The following is a 26005-nucleotide window of genomic DNA, read 5'->3' on the forward strand; positions in this document are numbered from 1 at the left end:
GAGAAACAAACAAACAAGCTAAAAGGGACAGTCAATAAGATTGAAATGGACGTTAATGAACTTAAAAAGGAGAACATATTTCTGAGAAAAGCCTAATGGCTCTTGTTCACTAGCACGCGGTAAATTTCCCAGAGTGGCTCGATTGTGGGCGTGCTGGCAGCATATAGCAGCAAGTTTGATTGTGCGTCAAGAATTCAGCATAGCAAATTTGTATGAAGGTCTGGTTATTAAATGGGTAAATAGTTTAATCCATTCTCAATTTTAGGAATTTATTCACAGGTAAATAGTAATATGCTTTAAAACGCTCTGGTGACAAACAAACTTTGTTGCCCTGTTTCCAATCGTTCACATGGCTGGGAGAAACTATTCAAGTAAGTAAATACATTTTGAAAATGTAAAAGAAATTATGCATTAAATATCACCAGCTGCCTAACTTCATATTAACTAGGTATCTTGATGTATTTATCACTGTAAAAAAAAAAAAAACTCCAAATGCATTTGTAGGTAGCTAGCTAACAGCCATGAAGGAGGGTGAAAGGATAGCAGCCCCAACTGTCAAAGTGAGAGAGTAGGCTATTCTGGATAGGGCAGGTACTTTGTGTAGTTTCAGTCCATAGAAGTGATGACGTAGATAATAGTAACATAATATTCAGTGCGGTCTAATTTGAGTATGATGAAGTCATAAGTCATATGATGATGTTTCTTGTGAGGTTTTTGGTCCTCAGATACAGAGAGCTGTGAAAGCCTGTTTTGCCATAGCACGACACAGCTGATTCAAATGATCAACTCATCTTAAAGCTTCAAGTGGTATTTATGTATTCATTTGTGATGCTATCCTTGAGATGATCCTGCTATTGTCACACGCTACCAGTGGCGATTTTAGCATGTAAGTCTTGGTGGGGCAAACACCAAAGAATTGTGATGCCACTACACATAAAAACATAGCTGATATGGCAGACTTGATTAAACAAATGTGGTTTCTAATGACAATTGAGATGTACAAAGTATGGCATAAGGGGACGACAAGCGGATAAGAGGCCATCCATAATTTCGATTAAGACATTCGTGAGAAAGCGCCGACGGACGTAGTCAATAACTATTTGTTCAGCACTTTTGAAATGTACAGCGTGTAATGAACACGATGGGAGACAGAGTGCTGGTTTCAAGCGCAGGGCGCAGCAGGTGTTTATTTGTAAAGGACCACAGGAGGAGGCAGGTAGCTGGGTCCAGGGGCAGGCAGAAGGTCATACACAGGGGGTCCAACAAGGCAACAGTACAGGCAGGGAAAAGGCTAGTAACGTCATCCGGGAGATCAGGCAATAGTTTGATAACAGGAAATACGATAGGCTAAGGTACAGGAAGGGAATAGGCCAAAGGCATCGTTAGTGAGACAGGCAAAAATGATCATGCACGGGAGGATTACATTACAGGAAAAACAGCGCTCCGAATACCTCACAATGATGGGGTGCAAAGAACTGAACTAAATAGTGTGTGATAATAACATACAGCTGTGTGATCAGAATTCAGGTGATTGGGATCTGGAGAGTGAGCTGTGTTCATGGGATCTATGTCTTTGAGAGTGTGAGCTGGAAAGTGGGCTGGAAAGTGAGCTGCGATCAGGGAATCTACGTGTTTGAGAGTGGGAGTTGGAAGCAGACGTTACACAGCGACAGAATTCAGAACAATGGCCGTTATTACGGTGTTCTCCCTGTACAACAAGTCAAAATAAATGGGGCATATAAACAGACAATGAATGCTCTTACAATATTCGATGATTACGTTTCTGTAAAACAGGTTATAGGCTATTTGTGCACCACCATGTTAGAACAGTAGATTAAATTAAGAGGGGAAAATAGACCAAATTATTAGGGTGAGGCACATTGAACGCCGTTTGGGTCTTTGCGTGTCAAAAAAGATAACATCATATAACACTATTTGACGCATTAAATAAGCTGTTTTAATAACACAATTATATTATAGAATGTTGTGTGTGCTGAATTGGACACGAGGACCAGGAGGGGATCTGCAGCTCGCCGCCGTGTGCCAGAGGAGAAGTCTGCTGCTCTGCAGGATGTTTCAAGGATGGAGTCCAACAACGCAGCAAGTTGAAGTTATTCAATTCCCAGTTTCTTTCCCTTTGATTTCTACTTCTCAGGTGAGGGTACTGTTTAGGTAATGGTGTGATGTCTGTACAAAAACAAAACAGGCTATTTTAAGTCACTGTTGGGGTTAGTTTCCTTGTTCCTTGTCAATCATTGGCTCATTGGTGAAATTAGCATTTTGACAATATCTTTAATTAAATCATTCAAAAACCTTTATTAATGCAATTGCAGACAGAAGTTGACAACAGGAACATAACGCATGTTTCCGAGTAAGTTCTGCAACATTTAAAAGGTCCCAAGTTATTTTATTAAACCCGAAGTCCAGCCCTAGTGATGTCACTGCCTACGTCATTATCTTCTACTCATCAGACCATTCATACACAGCTACATAAACTTGCAAGAGAGATACAATAGTTCCAGTGTTTCTAAGGCCTAGGCAATAAATGTCCACTCCCCAAAGTTGATTTATTGTGGAATGTCTGACTAGTCTCTTATTTCCTACACTCCCCTGCAGAGTTCTGTCTCAGTCACACATTTCTCAGAGGGGTCTCTTTATAAGAGGCAGAGTCTAGAAAACAACCGTGGAACAATACTAAACCTCTATAATGAATATATATATATTGTTAATCTGTAGTCTAGCACCCTATAAATGTAAGGAGGTCTTATGACCCCTCCCCTTCTATTAATACAACATAAGCATAATCACTTATTATAATACATCAAACATTTGGTACAGCCCCTATCATGACCCCTAGGTGAACCCCTTTCATTTCCCCCTTTGAGACTAATTAGGCTCACAGCTTCAATCATAATATTCTCCTCTGAAATCAAATAGATTAGGCAAATCCCCCGGATCCATTTGATCCCAGGGATGGCCTTCTAAAGGGAGAAACAACTCCGGAGGTTCCTGGAATGCTAGTGGGGGTGGGTGAGTCTGGTTATACTCCCATTCCTCTTGAGTCCTGAAAAGAACCACACGAATTGAATAAACAATGGGATTAAGAGAAACCAGAAATGCACCAGTATCACCTTCAGCAAGATTTGTATCAGCTTTTCTTATAACCCCTCCCCTTCTATTAATACAACATAAGCATAATCAATTATTATAATACATCAAACATTTGCTACAGCCCCTATCATGACCCCTAGGTGAACCCCTTTCATCACCCATATTGAAAAAATGTAGAACAATTAGACAATTTATAACCCACACCTACACAATCATGTATCAATCTGATTGATGGATTGTGTTGTGCAGTAAGCAGGCTCAGGTGTATAACTGTGGCTCCTTCCACCTTCAAAGAATAGGCAAGAGGGCCAACCATGGAGAATATAAGACCCTTAATTATTTCTATAACTATGCTATTTTGTTTGTCTTTATCTGTCTGTGCATGTTTTTTAGCATAAAGTACTCTGCAGCCACTTAGTGTAGACACCAGGTGAGGCCACACACATAGATTCCTGTTGAACAATGTCTCTTTAACTACCTTTTTTTCTCAATAAGTCTCTCTCCTTCACTTCATCCCTCTCTCCTCTTCTCCCTAAATCCTCTAGGTGAACCCCTCCCGCATCTGAACTGGCTACATCGAGGGCACAGCATGATCAGAGGTGAGAGGTCACTTGGTCGGGTCAACAGGAAGTATTATTAAAGAGATGCTTTACATTGAAATACAGATAGAGCTGTTGTAGTCCTAGAGTTAATGATCCAAGGTCAGTTTTGCATTTCACCTCCTGATAATTATGATGACTGATAGTGTCAGAATAAATGTAAAAAACAAGGCTTTAACGTGCTATCTCTCTATCGTCTGCAGGTATGTTTTGACGTGAGAGAGGGTGCCAACCCCCAGTCCTGTCATCGCCACCTTACCCGCTCTTAAGATAACCTTTGGACCGACTGGGAGCAAAAGGCTGGTTAGGAGACACCACTAGAGATACTATTATGTAATTGTGATGAACTGAGAGAATATTAGGGTAGCACTGTGATTCATTAATCATATGCTGCCTTCCCTGCTCCTCTTTTCATACCTCTTTCTCTTTCTGTCTTTTACAGCTCTATCGCCACATCCTCTTTCTTCCTCTGTTTTTATAATGGAGACCAGATGTGCATTGAAGTACAGATTGAACTTGTATTTATAATATTACAATTATAATATTTATAATGCATGTATTATGTATTTATAACACTTGAAAAATTACATTCTACATTCAATAAAGTGTTTCACATTCTCTACTGATTGAAATTAAGTCTCTCATTTGATGAAATAGTACACTTATCCTGTGTTTATCAGATCAATGCAAATGAAGGAAATTAGATATTGAGATAAACCGGTTTTAGAGTATTTACATGATGCATAGGAAGTGTGGTGTACTGTTTTTAAATTCTGTTTCTGTATATATGAGTTCCAAATCAGCCTTTAACTAGTTAAATCATGTTTCTTGTCTATTGAATAGTTACAATGTGTAACCATTGATGTCCCAGGGCCAGGATTGGTAAACACGGTTGAAGTGTATAATTGTAATACATACATGCAGACACAGCATCATTCAAAGACTGGAATTTGATACTCCTGGTATTGGATATGACTGAAAAATAATCTCACATACATTCATACCTGAACGGCACATTTATTTGCCAAGGTAGAGTACATGATCAGGGAATATACTAAATGTACAGGCTACAATGTGGGGATCTCATGCATGGTAATAACTACATGTGTATATGACTTGTATGCTTGGCACAAAGTTATATTATATTCTACTCAATCCATAGGCTTCATTCAGATGCCATTCAGACTGTTTTGAAGTTGATACAACTGGCTATGATAGCTGAGGTTCAGAGCTAGGTTCTGAACTAATATGTATACCAAATGTTTTATACACAGATCGGCTACATAGCTAGCTACACATCCATAGACATACAGTTATTTTTTTCCTCCACTGCACAATAAGCAAGAAATAGTTAGCTAGCTACGTTACTTCATCTGCATTGCATGGAAAATATCAGCAAGGCAAGCTTACAAAATTGTACATTAAATTTGCAGTAAATGCTTTAGCTAGCTAGATTCTTTACACCCAGTGTTTCACAAGATGACAGCCTGGTTAGCTGGTTGTTTCAGGAGTCCCTAAAACATTAAACAACCAGAATTACAATTTCATACTCATGTCACAACACCCATAGAGCTAGTCAGCTAGCTTGCTAAACAGAGATTTTGGTAAATTAACTTAATGACCAAAAAATATGCATAATCATTTGTCTCTACATTAACTAGTATATTCCTCTCAACTGCAATTGTTTTGCTTTATTCGTTATGACGTTATAACTACTTACATTTGCTTAGATCCTAGTATTTTTGTCAGCCATCTTTGCTGAAGAAACTCTCCAGCCTTGGGTCGCATAGCGTCAAATTCATCATGGGAACCATTCGCTAAGATTGGTTATCGCCTAACGGTTCCCCGCTGGTAATTTGCATAAAGTGTTGAACTTTTTCACCACCTTTCACGCCATGTTTGCGCCGCCAACGGTCCCCCGCCCTCTCCGCTTTCGTTCCATTGAAAATTAATGGGAAGCGTTGTTGCACCACGCAGCACCATGTGCTAGTGAACACGGGGCACAGTGACCGTACGTATATACCCCAACCAGAAGCCATGGATTACAGGCAACATCCGCACTGAGCTAAAGGGTAGAGCTGCCGCTTTCAAGGAGTGGGACTCTAACTTATAAGAAATCCCACTATGGCCTTCAACAAACCATCAAACAGGCAAAGCGTCAATACAGGACCAAGATTGAATCGTACTACACCATCTCCGACGCTCATCGGATGTGGCAGAGCTTGCAAACTATTGACACGAGCCTACCAGACTGTGTAATCACGCACTCCGTAGCTGATCTGAGTAAGACCTTTAAACAGGTCAACATTCACAAAGCTGCAGGGCCAGATGGATTACCAGGACGTTTACTCCAAGCATGCGCTGACCAACTGGCAAGTGTCTTCACTGCCATTTTCAACCTATCCCTGACCGAGTCTGTAATGCTAACATGTTTCAAGCAGACCACCATAGTCCCTGTGCCCAAGAACACCAAGGTAACCTGCCTAAATGACCACCAACCCAAAGCATTCACGTCTGTAGCCATGAAGTGCTTTGAAAGGCTGGTCATGGCTCACATCAACAACATTATCCCAGAAACCCTAGACCCACTCCAATTTGCATACCGCCCCAACAGATCCACAGATGAAGCAATCTCTATTGCACTCCACACTACCCTTTCCCACCTGGACAAAAGGAACACCTACGTGAGAATGCTATTCATTTTACTACAGCTCCTAGGAACCCCTAGGCTAATGATTTCTCCGAAAGCTAATTGGAGTCCGCTAACCTGGAGTCTAATCAACGAGACGAGATTGGAGATTTTGGTTAGAGCTGCCCTGCCCCATAAAAAACACTCACAAAATTTTTGTTTGCTATTCACAAGAAGCATTGCCTGATGTGAACCATGCCTCGAATAGATCTCAGAAGACCTAAGATTAAGAATTGTTGCCTTGCATAAAGCTGGAAAGGGTCACAAAAGTATCTATAAAATTCAGTCCACAGTAAGACAAATTGTCTATAAATGGAGAAAGTTCAGCACTGTTGCTACTCTCCCTAGGAGTGGCCGTCCTGCAAAGATGACTGCAAGAGCACAGCGCAGAATTCTCAATGAGATTAAGAAGAATCCTAGAGTGTCAGGTAAAGACTTAAAGAAATCTCTGGAAGATGCTAACATCTCTGTTGACAAGTCTACAATACATAAAACACTAAACAAGAATGGTGTTCATAGGAGGACACCACGGAAGAAGCCAGTCCAAAAAAAACATAGCTGCACGTCTGAAGCTCGCAAAAGAGCGCCTTGATGTTCTACTGGCAAAATATTCTGTGGACAGATGAAACTAAAGTTGTGTTGTTTGGAAGGAACACACAACACTATGTGTGGAGAAAAAAAGGCACAGCACACCAACATCAAAACCTCATCCCAATTGTACAGTATGGTGGAGGGAGCATCATGGTTTGGGGCTGCTTTGCTGCCTCAGGGCCTGGACAGCTTGCTATCATCGACGGAAAAATTAATTCCCAAGTTTATCAATACATTTTGCAGGAGAATTTAAGGCTATCTGTCCGCCAATTGAAGCTCAACAGAAGTTAGGTGACGCAACAGGACAACAAACCAAAAGACAGAAGTAAATCAACAACAGAATGGCTTGAACAGAAGAAAATACGCATTCTGGAGTGGCCCAGTCAGTCCTGACCTCCACCCGATTGAGATGCTGTGGCATGACCTCAAGAGAGCGGTTCACGCCAGACATTCCAAGAATATTGTGGAACTGAAACAGTTTTGTAAAGAGTAATGGTCCAAAATTCCTCCTGACCGTTGTGCAGGTCTGATCCGCAACTACAGAAATGCTTGTGCTTGGTTGAGGTTATTGCTGCCAAAGGAGAGTCAACCTGTTATTAAATCCAAGGGTTCACATACTTTTTCCAACCAGCACTGTGAATGTTTACACGGTGTGTTCAATAAAGACATGAAAAATTATAATTGTTTGTGTGTTATTAGTTTAAGCAGACTGTGTTTGCCTATTGTTGTGACTTAGATGAAGATCAGATAACATTTTTATGACCAATTTATGCAGAAATCCAGGTAATTCTAAAGGGTTCACATACTTTTCTTCCCACTGTACATAAGTATTCAGACCCTTTACTCAGTACTTTGTTGAAGCACCTTTGGCAGCTATTACAGCCTTGAGTCTTCTTGGGTATGACACTACAAACTCGGCACACTTTTATTTGGGGAGTTTCTCCCATTCTTCTCTGCAGATCCTCTCAATCTTTGTCAGGTTGGATGGGGAGCGTCGCTGCACAGCTATTTTCAAGTCTCTCCAGAGATGTTAGATCGGGTTCAAGTCCGGGATCTGGCTGGGCCTCTCAAGGACATTCAGAGACTTGTCCCGAAGCCACTCCAGTGTTGTCTTGGCTGTGTGTTTAGGGTTGTTATCCTGTTGGAAGGTGAACCTTCACCCCAGTCTGAGGTCCTGAGCGCTCTGGAGCAGGTTTCATCAAGGATCTCTCTGTACTTTGCTACTTTCATCTTTCCCTCGATCCTAACTAGTCTCCCAGTCCCTGCAGCTGAAAAACATCCCCACAGCATGATACTGCCACCACCATGCTTCACCGTAGGGATGGTGCCAAGTTTCCTCCAGACGTAACATTTGGCATTCAGGCAAAAGAGTTCAATCTTGGTTTCATCAGTCCAGAGAATCTTCTTTCTCATGGTCTGAGAGTCTTTAGATGCCTTTTGGCAAACTCAAGAGGGCAGTCGTGCCTTTTACTGAGGAGTTGCTTCCGTCTGGCCACCCTACCATAAGGCCTGATTGGTGGGATCTGAAGAGATGGTTGTCCTTCTGGAAGGTTCTCCCATCTCCACAGAGCGACTCTGGAGCTCTGTCAGAGTGACCATCTGGTTCTTGGTCACCTCCCTGACCAAGGCTCTTCTCCCGTGATTTCTCAGTTTGGTCGGGCGGCCAGCTATGGAAAGAGTCTTGGTGGTTCCAAATTTCTTCCATTTAAGAATGATGGAAGCCACTGTGTTCTTGGGGACCTTTAATGCTGCAGACCTTTTTTGGTACCCTTTCCCAGATCTGTAGCTCGACACAATTCTGTCTCAGAGCTCTACGGACAATTCCTTCAACCTCATAACTTGGTTTTTGCTCTGAAATGCACCGTCAACTGTAGGACCTTATACAGACAGGTGTGTGCCTTTCCAAATCATGTTCAATCAATTGAATTTACCACAGGTGGACTCCAATAAAGTTGTAGAAACATCTCAAGGATTATCAACAGAAACAGGATGCACCTGAGCTCAATTTAAAGTCTCATAGCAAAGGGTCTGAATACTTATGTAAATACATTTGCAAACATTTCTAAAAACCTGTTTTTGCTTTGTCATTATGGGGTATTGTGTTTAGATTGAAGGGGGAAAAATAATGTAATCAATTTTAGAATAAGGCTGTAATGTAACAAAATGTAGAAAAAGTAAACGGGTCTGAATACTTTCCGAATGATAGACAGCTAGCTACATTTTTAAAAGACAGCTTCTCTCCCCTTTTTCAGTCACAGGTGGGGACTGGATTAGGTGTGAGCAGTGCAGGAGGTGGGATCATTAGTTGTGCTCCTGGGGATAGCTTTATTTGTGTCCTATGTACAAATTAGAATTGTGTAATAGCAGAGCATAAGAGTTGCCAATTCAATGTCACACTGAGTTGATTAGTTAAGTTATTCTTAATAGATGTTATTTCTGATGTTATTTAATGTTATTAGTTATATTCTATTCCAATATTATAGTCCAATTGATATTTTTTTTTATGGAAATAAAAAACAACTATTGAAAACCTTTTGCTCCTGAATGTCATCTTATTTTTACGCTGGGATGTAAAATCTTGCATTATTCAAATAATATTTAGTGTAATTGTACATAATGTATTGTTTGGAAAATGAACAACAAGGAAAATGAATGTGCAGGTGAGTTAAAAAGAGGGACTTTACATCAAATCTCCTCATAGTGCAGATATTAATGGTGACATTTATAGTTTATTTGCCTATGCATGACCTTCATCCATATACCATTATTTTTGCCAAACGTTGCTTTTTTTGTCTCAGCAATTAGACATTGTTCCTAGGGGGGATAGTTACCCCTACTACCCTACTGTTTGTCCATGTTGAGACGCTGTAGCCAGTAATCCTAAAAATAGTCCGAATTAATCTAAAATAACTCAAGAAATCTGTCAATGTTGACGTTTTTGCCGAGGAGATCTTAGGCGCGCAATTGTACATATAACTAAGATGTTTGGTGCATTATTTCTCTATGGGAAACATGTGCATTAAAACGAATCGTCTTTTGTTGAATGACAACAAAGACTCCCTACACTTGACCAATCACGGACGAAGGGGTGTAGACTTCGGCTCCCGAACTGGCCTTGATAAAAATGTGTGCCGAACAGCCTAAAAAACTCGCACCGAAGTCCAAAATGTCGTCATAATATACGCACGAACTCTTCCGAACTGTTTCGGCTGGGAAGCATGCGGACTCCAAGAAGGCATGGCATTGCAAACACTGCAGTGGCAGTGCAGCACTGGAAAACGTCCATGAACCATTCTAACAATGCCAACTACTTGGTGAGTAGGCACTACTGTGCCACCTGGAGGACACATTTGCCAATGATCATCTCCGTCATTAAACAAATGCTGACGACTAAGATTAAAACAATTAGGTTTATTCTCAGAATAACTACATCAGTTCGGTATGCAGGGCGTAAATGGCAAACACTTGTCCTGAAACATTGTGCCTGCGAAAATGCATAGCTATAAATTAGTGCACGCTGTTCAAATTCAGTTTGGAGAACAGCATTCTAACCTGATATGAAGTCTGCTTTGCCCCTGAGGACAAAGTTGTATTGAAGAATCGAAACGTTGTTTCAAAACGGATTTTCAGAATCGTGCGTTACATGATTGTTGTAAAATGTTGTAAACATAACATTTTAGATTAGAATAACCATTCCATTTATAGCATACAGATTCCAGTGGCCCAGACATTATTTTCACTCGAATACTATTTCACCCTCCACGTGGAGGCGATATTCCGCGTTTGAGGATGTTGGACGAGACGCACAGAAGAAGAACTTACTGTCATCAGCAACAAACGTGGCGGCGCCCGCAATGTTGACTTTACGGTCATTCATTCATAAAACAATGACTTGTGTTTAGAAGCGACCATATCGTAAGCGATGTGAGCCAGTTAATGGGCGAAGTTAATGGCTGGAACTATAGGGAGAAGGCAGAATGCCGCCTAGAGTTTTCGAGAGCTAGCTATTATCATATGTCAAACATTGACGCCAAGCTGGGTTTTGGCTAACTGTTTTTTGGGCATGGAATTAGACCTACATTTGAGTGCCAGTAGTTTCCAAATTAAAGTTGGCCCCAGACTTGCTTCCCATGTTCAGGAGACAGTATGAGAACAATAGCTTAACAGATAATAATGGAGTTGGATCTGGATGTTAAGTGAGTGTCACAAGGTTTTGGTTGTTAATCTAGTAATATTGATCAATATGTTTGCGCCAGCCTGCAACCGGTCTGTTACTGCTTTAGCCATTTACGTTGTTATTCTCATAGGGGGTGCTTCAACCAACCACATATTGTTCCCACTAGTGGTGGTGGTAGTAGTATCAAAGTAATTTGTGTAGGTGTCTATTTCAACATGGTTCTTTTTCTCTCTGCTTTCCCAGGAGCCAAGTTTCCTGACCCAGGCTGTTATGGCCACACCCAGTTCCACCTGGTCCCTGATAGGTATTGCGGGGACAAAATGGCCAAACTGAATCTGACTGACCAGATTGAGGTCTATCTGAGAGCTAATGGCATTGCCAGTCTATTCGCATGGACAGGAGCACAAGCCATGTATCAAGGTGCGTAGAGTCGTTACTTGAATATCAGGTGTTATTCTCCTTACCACCCTAAGCATCAGTAACTTTTAATTCATTTTACCATTCAGCTGTTTTCTGACTGCTCTTGAATACATTTATTCTTGATACATTTTAGTTGTGAATACCACCATTTGTTGTTAAAGGACATTTGTAATCTTGAACAAAACATCATCAGGTTTCTGGAGCCATGAGGATGTGGCCAGGTCCTTTGTGTCCCAGGCTGTGATCACTATTGGCCAGTACTTCTCTTTCTCCTGTTACCAGCACAACTCCCTGGGCCTGTCCATGAGACGGATGCTGTGAACCCCAGGAAGAAGTTGTGCTGGGGGACAGACAGTATTAATACGTATGAAATGAAGCATGGTGTTGTGGTTGGTCTGGATTACAGGGTCCTCAAGCTCCTGATCTGGTTCCTACTGGGCAGGTAAGGTGGACATGGAGAGATGGTGTATGCAGGGTAAAATAAGTGTTTTTGTTGAACTGTTTCCATCTGGATTCAACAGTGGCAAATGTCAATTCATGTACACTGAACATGTGCAGTGTATGTGTGTGTATGTGTATATATATATATATATCTCTGCAATGATCTGGCAGAATGTATTCATGTGGAAAGTAAAAAACAGTTGTATACAGGGTTGATTGGTGTCCACATCACTAAGGACCTATCATGGTCCAAACACACCAACAAATGTCAATTCATGTACACTGAACATGTGCAGTGTATGTGTGTGTATGTGTATATATATATATATATCTCTGCAATGATCTGGCAGAATGTATTCATGTGGAAAGTAAAAAACAGTTGTATACAGGGTTGATTGGTGTCCACATCACTAAGGACCTATCATGGTCCAAACACACCAACAGTTGTGAAGTGGCCACAACAATGCCTCTTCCCCCTCAAGAGGCTGAAAAGATTTGTCATGGGCCCCTCAGTTATTCAAAAAGTTATACAGCAGCACCATTGTGAGCATCTTGACTGGCTGCATCACCGCTTGGTATGGCAACTGCTTGGCATCTGACTGAAAAGCGCTGTGGAGGGTGCGTGCCTACGGCCCAGTACATCACGGTTTGAGCTCCCTGCCATCCAGGACCTCTATATCAGGCTGTGTCAGAGGAAGGCCCTAAAAATTGTCAAAGACTCCAGCCACCCAAGTCATAGACTGTTTCAATGGGGAAAGATTGGCGCGTACCCCGCTTCAGTGATTATTGTTGAAAACCCTGCTTCTGGTGTTCTGCTGTTTGCCACTAGGTGTCGCTTAGTCAATGTGGAAAAACACACAACCATAGATGGAACAAGGAGCCAGATGTTTCACCAGATGTATAAATCTGAAGCATCCGGTTGGAATTTCCACCCCTCACCAAACATGGTGAGGAGAGGAAGCCCAGTGGGAGAGTATGGAGCGAGATGGAACTGGGCCGACATTCTGCTGATTTTTCTCATAGAAGAAGAAAAGCCCGATCTCAATTAGTTATCTCTTCCCAAAACTAGAATCTGTTACAGAGTGCAATACGTTTTGTAGGTGTGACCCTTTGCCAAAGTTCCCTAACGGAAATATGCAAATAAATGCTAGAACGCGCCAATAGGATCTCGGTAGCTTGTCCTTGGCTCTGCCCACCTCCTTGCTTGTTCGGCCCACTCTGCTTAATTTTCTCCTATGAGAAACTACACAGATGAATTATCTTGTTAGTTATAAATATATTTGGCACAACCATTTATCAGGGGTACTGACAAAGATGATTCATCATTAGGATTTTTATTTACCATTCACATACAACAGGAAAGTTACATCTGAGTTAGGACAACAATAATATAGCATTTTAAAATGTATATTAAAGGCACACTGCTTTAACACTGACAGATAATGTAAAATAAACATCATATGGGGACTTCAAAGGATTAATTATATCAGCAAAGCAGAAAATTGACTTGTTTGTCAAAGTACAAGGCACTGCACACCAACTACCATATGTAATTGATAAGTGCAGTTGAGGATGTGCAAGAATAAGAAGACTTGTCAAACAAGAAGACATTGGCATTTATGTCAAACCATAGGCACGCACATCCTGTTAGGCAAAAGTGAAGGCCTCTCAAGCGATCTCACCAACCGAACCAAACAACACACTGTGCTCAGATATCACTGCTGTTTTCACAACCTCATTGGTACTGGTAGTATGATGTTGAATGAAACATGGACAAATACAAATATAAAGATAATTTATGTCAAAATGCTGAAAAATATATTGTTGCATTATAATTATTGATCCAAAAATAAAACAAATATTTTACTAATACGTCTGTTGACACATTCAGAAAGGGGGACATTTTGTCTTTGGTAGAGGATGTCCTTGTTTTTGTGGAAAAGGTGTTGCTGCAACAGTTTGCAATAAGACGTTTTCTTGTTGAGTAAGGTTATGAAACTACTTAGAATTGATTTTAAAAAATGTGCTATTGGTTTATGAATAAGAGATGGTTTCAGCGACACTCGGAAAACAAAACTTAGTACTAGGAACATACATTTCTTATAGTTTATTTACCCTGTTGATGCTGTATCGGTTTAAATTTTTCGTTGTCTCGTTGTGGTATTCTCATCCATTCCATTATTACCTTCCCTTGTCCTAAAATAGCAGAAGTTAAAAAGAGCATCTTAGTCTTGAAAAGATACAGCATGTGCAAAGTAATGTCACTGTAAGAATCAGTCAAACAATACAATTCCCTTGAGTAAGGTATGATTAGCTTAACAAATACTCACAATTTATGCGTTGGTTCAGCATGCACCCCATTGTCTGAGAATAAGAAAATGTGAGTTTAGTTTTATACAAAGGATGACCATCATGTTATAAAGAACACATTGTACATGGAGGATAAAACAATTGTCCTGAAAGCTACTGCAAAGCTGTATGCACATGTGAAGACGTCACGCTGCTTGCTTAGTGAGTATCGCTTCCTCTTGATTTGACTCGCATGTGACACGTGACCGCCCTCCCAAAGTGTCTTACCAGTCGCGCCACACGAAAAGCTAGCTGTTCGCTGGCACGCTTCAGGCCGAGGAGTAAGTTCCCCACATCCCGATGTGCTACACAGAGCTGTATACAAAGCAGTGTGTATGTTATTACCTGTGGGCGAGTGACTGCTCTTCTGCGAGCTCCACCTCTCATAGAGCAGAATGAGGAGGACCAGGATGATCACCTCAGCCACGATGGCTATGAAGGGTTTCAGAGGCTCCATGAAGGTGATGACCCGAACTTCCACCCGGCTCACACTGGCCTTGATGTTATAGATGGCACTGCAGACATAGACACCAGAGTCCTCCTCTGTCAGGTTCATCACAGTGAGCTTGGTTGTGTTTCCATCCACACTGATCTTGTAACGAAGGGGGTCAGTAGTTGCATTGATGAGTTCCTGAAACCAAAAGAAAACGATGGCAAGAAGCCTTTAACACGAAGTGGTACTATTGATAATTGGCAAAGCTGTCAAATGCAATAGCATATGATTTATTAATGGTCAACTGTAAGTTGAATGAAATTAAAACATCTTATGTTACAATACGTAGTTAATAACTAATGTTGACGGTGTCTCCCTTTACACATTGATTACATTTGGGCAACCTTCTCACCTGCTCGGTTCCGTTTGCTTTGTACCAAAGCCAAGCGTTAGGGGGAAGCTTGGTTTTACAGGCCATCGTCACAGAGTCACCCACATACGCAACAATAGGCTTGTCCTTCTTATCATCCATCTCTGGGGCTGGAGGAGAAGAAAGGGACCCGTATCAAGATCAAAATGCTATCTACAGGCACACTTCATTATTCAATACAAATTGCCAGCGCCTTGCACAGATGGGGTTTTAGTCCATTTCTGTGCATTCTTGTAATGTTGTGAATGATCATGTCACTATACCTTTTATTTAATATAAACATACGTGTAATATTGGATGACAGAGAACATGTAGCCTAATTTGACATGCCTGTAGCAATACATGGCTATGAATGAGACTAGAGAATGTGAAATATGGGATATGCATTGACTTATGTCATATAACATACTGTACCTGCCACATTGAAATAAATTTTTGCCTCGTCGGTATCACTAAAGATGCATGAGTAGTTCCCAAGGGTATCCCCAGTAATTCTGAACCTGTAAAATATATAATCATAGCTTAATTTTTACTAACACATGTCTAAGGAAAGTATCATATCTAAAATATAGTTGTTTTGTCAGTCTAAGAAACATTTGCTGTCAAATGTCAATTAGGCGCATCATTAGAAAATGTTGGCAAAGCATGGCATCTGACCTCTGGCCATGGGCCAGAATTGGTTACAGTCAAGGAACCCACTACTCTGGGATACAATATAACAGAGGCAAAGTGGATAATTTTAACTGCTTCAGTAGTGAAATATAACCAAGTCCTGACGTACCAAAAGTGTATTTGCACAAAGTAATACATAGAGGTCTTCATGGGTCCACCCGAACCTGAATAGGCGAGACCTGACCCGGGACCCAAACTGCCCTCTGGTCCAGGTTGGGTCCTGTTTGATTGTCATCGTGTCCCGGACCTAGTCTTGGGTCTATGTAACTACAGCTGATAAACTTGAGTGGACCCTAATGGACCCGCTCTGCATAGCCTATAGCATACTTATTTTATGCTAATAAGCTGAATTTATTCACTTATAGAAGGCCTAGCCAACATATACAGACATATTCGTTAACCTGAAGAGCAACTTAGCTGATACACATGTTTTTTTTTGTCACTATGGTCCAATCAGGTCTAGGTCTGGTTGTCGTCAGGTCCATTCGAGTTCGGGTCTGACTGTTCTCGGGTCCAGATTTGATTGTCCTCGGGTCAGTTAAAGTCGAAGTCAATCTTTTTGGACCCGAGAGACCTCTAATACAGAGCTGCCTAATTTGGAGAGTAGATACTGAAGATATTCTCCCAACCTCTATAATTAACATTTGGGTCCATAGACCATTGTATATTTACATGTAGATGACAGGCAGTTACATTTCAGATTTACATTCTCTATCCCTGATGGAATAATGAATACATACTTACACTCTTTTGAGATTATATTGTTCATTCTCCAATTGTACAGTAAGCCGAGAGTTAGTAATTTCACTCCCATCTTTTCGCCAGTACCCGGTAATGTTTGGTAATTTGTTTGGATTACCGGTCCAGGTACATGCTAGCTCTAAATCGACGGGTTTCAAGATTTCAACTTTTTCAACCAGACTGTCACCTGTTTAGAATTTTGGTGGGATTTCAAACAGATAGAGAGAAAGAAGCTAAAATGAGACATCTGTTCAACCCCTATAATACAGCTAAAATAGATATGTAAACTTTACACAAAACATACAGATGAACATATACCAGAATTTCAGACAACAAAACATTTTCTAAAGTATCACAAGATGACTGAGTGAAGAATGAATTAAACATGTAACACTACACCACTGTACACAAAGAAATTGTGTACAGCAACAACACAAACTTGTGACTAAAACAAGAACTCTCTAGTAGTTACCTTTCAGGACTGCACTCTTAAAGACTGTTGTGACTGGATCCGTCAAAACCAACTCAGGATTTGTTTCTGCTATAAGGGAAATGAACATAAACATTATGTTGTTTGATATGACGAGTGTTACTGAGTGATGTGTTGTGTTGGATTTGCCACAAACATAAAGCTTTGTATTCAGTACATAAAATTCAGTTTTACTTTAGTGCCTTATTGCAAACAGGATGCATGTTTTGGAATATGTTTTATTCTGTACAGGCTTCCTTCTTTTCACTCTGTGGTATCTTTCCTCTCCAGCAACTAAATTATGAAGGATGCCTGTATCTTTGTAGTGACTGGGTGTATTGATACACCATCCAAAGTGTAATAACTTTACCATGCTCAAAGTGATATTCAATGTCTGCTTTTCATGTTTTATTAATTTATAAAAACAATTCCACTGGTTATTGGTTATTGTGTGTAGGCCAGTGACACAAGTTTTAAATGCAGGCTGTAACACAATAAAATGTGGAAATAGTCAAAGTGTGTGAATACTTTCTGAATGTATGTACATATTTTTTCAAAGCTCAGTAGTCTAAACACTTAACATTGTAGGGTTGATCCACAAAAAGAGTACATTTTGCATGCCTTTGATATTTTAAGTAGAAATCCTGCACCAATATTGCATTATGAAAACCTGTTATAATTCTGCCATTTAATATAGACCACATAAAATTCAATAAATCACATTTTTAATATGAACAAATGCTCGCTAAATTGCCAAAAATTCTGAATTTTGATATGTCCCTCTGTGCACCCTCTGTGACTTCTTGGAAGATTTTAACCCATTTAACCTCAACATTTCTCTGAGTTTTCACCGTCATTTTAAAGCACTAGTTATGCCATTAGTTATTTTGTTGCTTTGACAGAGTCATTTCTGAAGATTATTACTTATTTATTAGTGATTAATTTACACTCACCAGCCATTTTTTTAGTTACACCACCCCATTCACGAAAATAGATTGCTCCTACAGGCAGTGAGTCACGTGGCCGTGGATTGCTATATAAAGCAGGCAGATAGGCATCGAGGCATTCAGTTACTGTGTGACCAAAAAAAAAACATGCAGTCAGCGGCAGTCCTGTGGGCAAAAACAGCTTGTTGATGAAAGAGGTCGAAGGAGAATGGCAAGAATCTTGCAAGCTAATAGGTGGGCCACAAACAAACAAATAACGGCGCAGTACAACAGTGGTGTGCAGAACGACATCTTGGAATGCCCAACTCGTCGGTCCCTGTCAAGGATGGGCTATTGCAGCAGACGACCACACAGGGTTCCACTCCTATCAGCTAAAAACAAGAAGAAGCGGCTTCAGTGGGCACACGATCACCAACACTGGACAATTGAGTGGAAAATCATTGCCTGGTCCGATGAATCCCGGTTCCTGTTGTGTCATGCTGATGGCAGAGTCAGGATTTGGCATGAGCAGCATGTGTCCATGACCCCATCCTACCTGGTGTCAACGGTACATCCTGGTAGCGTTGGTGTACTGATGTCCAATCTGGAGCAACTTTGTGATGCCATCATGTCAGCTTTGACCAACATGCCTGTGGAGCGTTTCCGACTTGTAGAATCCATCCCCATAAGAATTCAGGCTGTTCTGGTGGCAAAGCGTGGTCCGACCCGGAACCAGATGGGTGTACCTAATAAACTGACCGGTGAGTGTACGCCTGTCCCTCATCTCGTTTTAATATTTTGAAACTATTCCATTAATTAAAGACAATTCTAAAGAAACATTAAAATAGTGAAATAGTGTTAAAGAAATAACTTTTTGGCCATTTTGTGGTGGAAAACTGAACGGGTTGAGCATAACACGTCAACCCCATTACAAATAGAAAAACAGGCTAGATATGTTTTAGCAATTAAAATGTTTTTGTGAAGCTTATATTCAATTGTCACTCACTGTTGCACACAACAAGCTTCCATTACCCCTATCACGATGTGATTCACGGCTGATTTAAGATTAAATCGTCAACCCTGTTACGGTCACCCTTTATTTGGCACTTAATAGGCACATACTATAGTAATTTTTTATTTAACCTCTTGAGATGATTTAAGCATGTTTTTTATTAAGTTGAACATGTGGTATTTTTGTTACTAAGTTACACTACCCAAAAGGTACTAAATGAGGTGGAATGACCCAGTAATGTACAGTGGGCTCCAAAATTACTGGCACCCCTGACTGGCAATGCACAAACAATGCTTAAACAAATATAAACAATTCAATTATAGAGATAAACTCAAAATACCAACATGTGAGAAATACTGTACTTTATTAATGTTTCAATGGAACCAACCAAAATAATTTATTGATTTAATTAAAAATCAATGTCCTCCAAATCAAGGTTTCACAATTAATGGCACCCTTAAAGATTATTGTAAATAACATCTACCAAAATTAAACCACAAATTAAATTCCACTTATTTAAGTTTATCTAAGTCTTAAGGAACTATATTGAGCCATTACATCACTTCCTGTTTCACTAGGGTATAAAAATTAGGTAACACATGCAATATCCCGCTGTCATCCAACACCATGAAGAATACAAAAGAACTGGCAGTTCAAAAGAGACAGGTGGTCATAGACCTTCATAAATCTGGTAATGGCTACAAGAAGATCCACAAACTATTGAATATACCACTGAGCACTGTCAGGGCAATTATTTAAAAGTTCTAAAGATATTGAACAGTTGAAAACCTCACGGGTAGAGGACGCAAATGCATTTTGCCCCCCAGGATAGGGAGGAGGATGGTGAGAGAAGCAACAAAATCCCCAAGAATCATTGTGAAAGAATTGCAGGCCTTGGTGGCGTCTTGGGGTCACCAGGTTTCAAAAAGCACCACCAGACGCCACCTCCACATCCACAGGCTCTTTGGAAGGGTTGCCAATAGAAAGCTCTTTCTGACTCCAAGACACAGACACAAGTGCTTGGAGCCAAATGTCATTTACATTATGACTGGAAGAAGGTGCTCTGGTCAGATGAGACCAACATTGAACGTTTTGGTCAGATACAGCATCGGCATGTTTGGCGTCGAAACACAGATGCATACAAGGAGAGGCACCTCATACCCACGGAGAAATATGGAGGGGGTCAGTGATGTTTTGGGGCTGTTTTAATTCCAGTGGTCCAGGGGCACTGGTTAAGATTGATGGCATAATGAATTCTACCAAGTATACAAAGGGTAGTCATGTAAAGCACAGCGTGCTTACAATACACACTTCAAAGTCATTGCCAGCAGCACACCACCAGTAACGAAAAATTATCTCAGTAACGAAAAAAATGGCATCTCTGGTGATCCATACAACAGACCCAATTTTTAGTCCAATGTCCTCCTGATACATAATACTGAAGGATTAGAAGCAAATTGAATACACCACACCAATGCAGTTACTATGGAAATCTAATGCACATTTTCAGATGTACTGCTGCAGCTAAGACTCTCAGCCACACTTGTTCCACTGGCTACAAGGTCACATCACAACCAGCCAAGCAGAAAGACCTGTCTACAAAGCTGATACATATAAAATCCAGAATCTATATTTACTTGTATAGATGCCTCTCCAGAAGAGAGGAAACAGGATGAGCTGAAGGGAAAGGATCCAGGGCGAAAACATGGTTGTTTCAGTCAGTCAGCTAGTCCTGCGTTATCTGCTGCATAGAGTTTTTCTGTAAGATCTCTCTCTCATCAGCTGCCTGCTGCTCCTCTCTCTCGCCCCCTTCCCTCCCCTCCTTGTTCTTCCCCTCAGCATCGGTGACGCAGCAAGATATCAGCCTCCTCAGCCTGCTGGTGTTCTTCTATTATTCATACAGACACAGACCGAGGGTACAGACAGTCCTGTCCCATAGTGCAACAGCGACCTTGTCATGGAAGGTGCAAAAAAAGTACAGTACAGTGAGTATCATATGACATCCCTACACTACAGTACAAACATTTGGTTGAAAAATTACTTGGTGTGGGGGGGGGGGGGGGGGGGTGTAAAGAGATATACAGGTCATGTAAGATGTGATGTAGGACGGCTGTAAGTCACATGGTACAGTATGCCTGTCATCTTGGAGATCACTGTCCAACGTCCTTGTCCATTATTCCCCCCAAATTATATGTGCAATATCAGATTTATACCATAAACATCACCTGTTCTAATATTAGCAACGGTTGAGTTTACTTCGGTATTCAATACTATTTCTGTATTCACAGTTGTTATATTCTAATGAAATGTATATCTTTAAAGTTGTTTACCTCGGGCAAGACAGTATAGTTTAATGTATTGAGTGTAGATCTAGGGATTTACTCAGTGGTATACAGATTCCACTCTGTCGGCGACAGGGCACTCAGGCTATGGTTGGTGATGTAAGGGGATTAAAGTCAAACTCACACATGAGACGAGTAGTGAGTATAGTGCCATGCCCTGTCTGTAGAATATAACACTATCCCAGTCTAAACCACAATAGTACCCATCTCAAAAGCAGTCCCTGTGAACTTCACTTTCATGACTTATATTAAATGTTTTAATTTATACCATCTTTCCCCAAAAGGATTAATCCAGATCATGGCGTTGGCAGAAATTCCTCCGATTTTAGTCACCCGGGCCATCAGTGATCAGCCATGCCCTTCACAGCGCCATCCCTCCGTCGGAGGACTCTCTTGGCTTAGCCCGCTTGGAGACCAATCGAATCCAGGGACTCAGTGACCAAAACTTGACAGAAAAAACAAAAGTGCTGTCTGAAAATCCCCTGGTAGGATATTCACCCTGTTGAGGCTGATAGTGAGTAGCAGTTTGGTGAAGAGCTACAGTAGTAGAGCATTGTCCAGTCCAGCTCTCTACTGCAGTGTTCTAACAGAGGAAAAAGGAGACGTCACCATGTCCACCGAGGGGATGTCTAGAGAGGAGGCAGAGGAGTACCAGAAACAGGTGGTGGAGGAAAAGTAAGTCACTACTACTAGCCCTTATTTTACAGTACTGTAAAAGTCATACAAAGTGGTAATCAAACAACTGCAAAGGATGCTTAGGGTGAAAGGAATGCTTCACGGTTAGGGTCAATTCCATTTCAATTCAGCCAAATACAAGAAGTAGAGATTGAATTCTTATTCAATTGAAATTAAATGTCAAATAAATGATGCTCCTGAATCTGGGGCCAACCTCATTGGAATGATTGAAATTGACATTTTGATTTAGATTTATTCAATAGCAAGCAAGAGCATTTAGTTTGAAACTTTCCATTTTTTGAAAAATGTTAGCAATTTTTTATTATCCTAGCTATGTGAAGTAAAAAAGCCAAACAGTTGTAAGGGAGATACAATGGCAATTTACACGTGTAAATGTACCTCTAGTCAAGAGAATTACACTGATAAAAATACAATTAAACATATTTTACAATTTTTATGAAGAATGCTTTACCAAATAGTAGGGGAGTCAAACTGAAGGCAGACTAACCACCATGCAGTCCTATATTACTTCACACCCAGATTATTTCAGAATTGCTGTCTGTCTCCAATTGCTGAGAGTGGTGGGATTGACAGTGCTGCCATAATCTGGAGATTAATAAAAAATATATTTATTACTCTGCTGCCCCAGAAACTGAGTCATTTATATTTTTTTGTTTTCCTACATTATCTTATTTAGAGCTGACGCCTATGAAATGTGATTGATTGATATGAAAACTGCAATGGCAATGAATAATTATCATTGCACAGAAGCATAGAAACAGATTTGAATCTCTGAAAAAAAGAATGCTCATTTTTACACAACCAGCATCACGCAGTGAAAATACAAGCTGTTTACCTTTTTTAGAATTTTGTAAGAGTTATATGATTGACTGTTGGACAATATATTAATACGCTTTTATAGGTTTGGTAACATGGTTTCTTTTCTTGTCTGAAAACAGGATGGAGAGAGATTCAGAGTTCTTGGTAAAGAAAGCTGAGAGGGCCACACTGAGAACGTGCTTAAGAGACAAATACAGACTACCAAAGGTAATACAGTCTCCTGTCATTCTCCTCCATTCTCATGTCATATGAAACAAGAGGAGAAATGCTGATAAATACTTAGATAAAAATGCCCTCAATAGCAAAATGGCCTCAATATAAAAACACCCACATTTGTAATTTCCTGTGAATGACGTAAGGTGATAATCTTATGCAATTTCTCAGTAAACGAGAACACATTATCACAAGTGAGTAACATGATGCAACAGAGGCTGTGTCGGTCAGTGTCAGAGTGCGTGACTGAGTACATTTACAGGAGCACATGGCCTGCTAGTCAGATAGGCCTGAGTAGAGCCAAGAGATTAAGGCATAAAAAAAGCCCAGTGACTGCAGCTATCCTGCGTTTGAGCCCCAGGCCTAAAATGCCCTGCGTGTATGTGTGTGTGTATGCCATCTATCTCAGAGGCCCTGTCAGGGTCATAGAGGGTCACATGTGATGCTAAGCTGTTTTCTTTAGCTGTTGGACCTAGAGCCAGCAATGTTTTAGGACCACGTGCCCGGATCAGGTGCCTTCCAACCCAAAATCTTACCTGGTCAGGAAATAACTATTATATGTTTTTAAAAAATGGGCCAGGAAGAAAAACTAGAGAATTTAAACATGATAATATTGATACTGTGCCTGGGCATAATAATGTCCTCCTCAGCCAGTCTGAACAGTGATTCCTCTTCAGCCAGTCTGACCAGTGCATTGCTTGCTGTGTTTAGAGTGAACAGGACGCAAACCTGATGGAGTTGGCAGGAGACGACATTGACGTGCCCGAAGAACTACTCAAAATGGTGGATGAGGACGCCACAGAGGAGGAGGAGAAGGACTCTATCCTGGGCCAGATACAGAACCTCCAGAACATGGACATGGACCAGATCAAGGAGAAAGCCTCAGCCACCATGGTTGAGATGAAATCTAAAGCAGAGGAGAAGTGCTCTGTAATGTGATGTGATGAGAGGAAACACTGGTTCAGTTGATCTGAGATTAGTTCCTAAGCACCAAGTTTGACCAAGGATAGGACTTCCAAGGTTGGACTTCCCTGAAATATTCTAGCTTTCAAGTATTCTAATCTAGACTGTGTGCTTGGATTTATCTGAAACACATACAGTAGTCCTACTACACAATCTAAATTTAACCAGTCTTAAATTGGTTAATCTGTCAATAGAGGGCCCTCTCTCCTGGAGAGATGACTCTTAATCTGTCTTTCTCAGAAAGCTGTGGGGAGGAGGTCAGGAAAAACATCACAGGGATGGCAGTAAAAGTATTTTTGTTGTTGTGGTTAATACGGTTTTCTGTTCTTTTTATATACAGTAAACCTCATGTCTTCTTTGCAAGAAGGTACAATTAAGAGGATGTCATGTCATCACGGTTATAAATGCTCTGAATTGTTTCATGTTAAAAAATACATTCCTCTGAATCTTTGGTAAAGCCTTTGTAAAACGGACCGTATGCAATTGGATTTTGTACTTGAGCTCGTTTGTAATAAACATAGAGATGTTTCATAAGAACCCCATGAAAAACAATCCATGTTCAGAGCTGTGGTTTATATAATGAGAGACAATGCCTCCATGTGGATAAAATCATAACATTTTACTGAAACTGCTCTTAAAGTTTCAGGATATATATCTCTCTATAGAATAAGAAAGTGGCTGGTTCACAGGCTGACTACACCGATTGCATCGCGTGCACGAGCGTTGCAAAATAAATGTAGAAATCTATATTATTAAATTATTGCACCCACACTGCTCGCGCGTGCCAACAAATGTCTACGTTGCCATGGGCTAAAGTAGAAGTCAGTTCTATTTGTGACGCAGATTGCGCTGCAAGTCCTGCCTCTCCCATCTCCTCATTGGTTTATAGAAGCAGGTACCCACGTGCCATCTCCTCATTGGTTATAGCCACGTGGGTGACTGAAAGACGAATGAGGTCAGTGGCGGTAATGCACCTAATTTATGAAAGTTGCCAATCGCAAGATAAAGCCTAGAAGGAGGAGAGATGACCTGAAATGATTCAGTTGACCGTTTTATGTGTGGATTAATTGTCGGAGTAGAGGACCTTGTGCATTTCAGGTAAAATTACAACTCAATGTTTATATCCCAGGACAAATTAGCTAGCAACAGCAAGTTAGCTAAATAGGACAAATTAGCTAGCAAGTGCAAGCTAGCTAGCTAAATTGCCATAAATGTTTAATGCTTTTCGACCTGTCCCCAAATTAATGGAATTGGTTCAGAGTTTGTTTTGATATTTTAACCTGCGTGTCGTGATCGTGTTTGGTGTGGGGGGACAAATAAATGTATGCACGATGGCACACGCGCGCAGACGTTTGGGTTCCGTGTAAGACCGGTTTAGCTTTTCAAAGCTCAATAGTACACATTATATGAGAATTATCTAATAAAATGAAGGATATTTGCAAAAACCACAACCTTTTCAAGGGATATGTAATAGTTTGACATTATTAAGACTTATTTCTGCAGCAACAGGAAATGTGGATCATAATGAAATGTGGATCAGAAGTTCTTTGTAGGGGTTGATACATTTTTCATTAGGGCAAGTCAAGTCTGACATTTTAAAGTCGAATTTACTAACTTTAGAAGCCTTTTTAACCTTTAATACACTACAAGTTTGTATTTCCTGTAGTGCAGAAAAATTCTCAGCAATAAAAGAGTGCTCAGATTAAGATCCTACATCTGTAGTCAAAAGTACAAAATACATGTAATATCCATTTAAGCCAGGCACATAGAATACACCAGGATTTACAGAGCAGGCCTACACTAGGTAATGTCAGTGTCCTCCCCAAAATCCCCCAATGCCATAGCCTGGTACCAGATCTGTTGACCATCGGAGTTGGCAAGACAGCACAAACAGATCCTGCACCAGGCGACC

At 40.6% G+C, this 26005-nt stretch overlaps 2 protein-coding genes, 1 long non-coding RNA gene and 1 pseudogene across 3 annotated transcripts; 3 read left to right on the forward strand and 1 right to left on the reverse strand.

Moving 5' to 3' along the window:
• The first annotated feature begins 3400 nt into the window (after positions 1-3400).
• On the forward strand, positions 3401-4201 carry LOC120062697. Its single transcript, XR_005478432.1, has 3 exons — positions 3401-3710; positions 3914-4013; positions 4153-4201. It is a non-coding gene; the product is annotated as an uncharacterized LOC120062697 (long non-coding RNA).
• A 5421-nt stretch (positions 4202-9622) lies between these two features.
• On the forward strand, positions 9623-12033 carry LOC120063561 (annotated as a pseudogene).
• Positions 12034-13352: 1319 nt separating this feature from the next.
• Positions 13353-20858, reverse strand: emb (embigin). The gene is made up of 8 exons (XM_039012754.1): positions 20698-20858; positions 17126-17194; positions 16657-16840; positions 15655-15740; positions 15223-15350; positions 14723-15008; positions 14359-14392; positions 13353-14224 (listed from the first exon to the last, which is right to left on the reverse strand). The coding sequence occupies exons 1-8, from the start codon at positions 20765-20767 to the stop codon at positions 14164-14166; spliced, it is 918 nt and encodes a 305-aa protein (XP_038868682.1). The 5' UTR covers positions 20768-20858; the 3' UTR covers positions 13353-14163.
• A 1027-nt stretch (positions 20859-21885) lies between these two features.
• LOC120062699 (complexin-4-like) lies at positions 21886-24628 on the forward strand. The gene is made up of 3 exons (XM_039012756.1): positions 21886-22077; positions 23037-23124; positions 23842-24628. The coding sequence occupies exons 1-3, from the start codon at positions 22013-22015 to the stop codon at positions 24067-24069; spliced, it is 381 nt and encodes a 126-aa protein (XP_038868684.1). The 5' UTR covers positions 21886-22012; the 3' UTR covers positions 24070-24628.
• Positions 24629-26005: the final 1377 nt, after the last annotated feature.

Source organism: Salvelinus namaycush, chromosome 18 (assembly GCF_016432855.1).
Source record: "Salvelinus namaycush isolate Seneca chromosome 18, SaNama_1.0, whole genome shotgun sequence".
Taxonomy (NCBI): domain Eukaryota; kingdom Metazoa; phylum Chordata; class Actinopteri; order Salmoniformes; family Salmonidae; genus Salvelinus; species Salvelinus namaycush.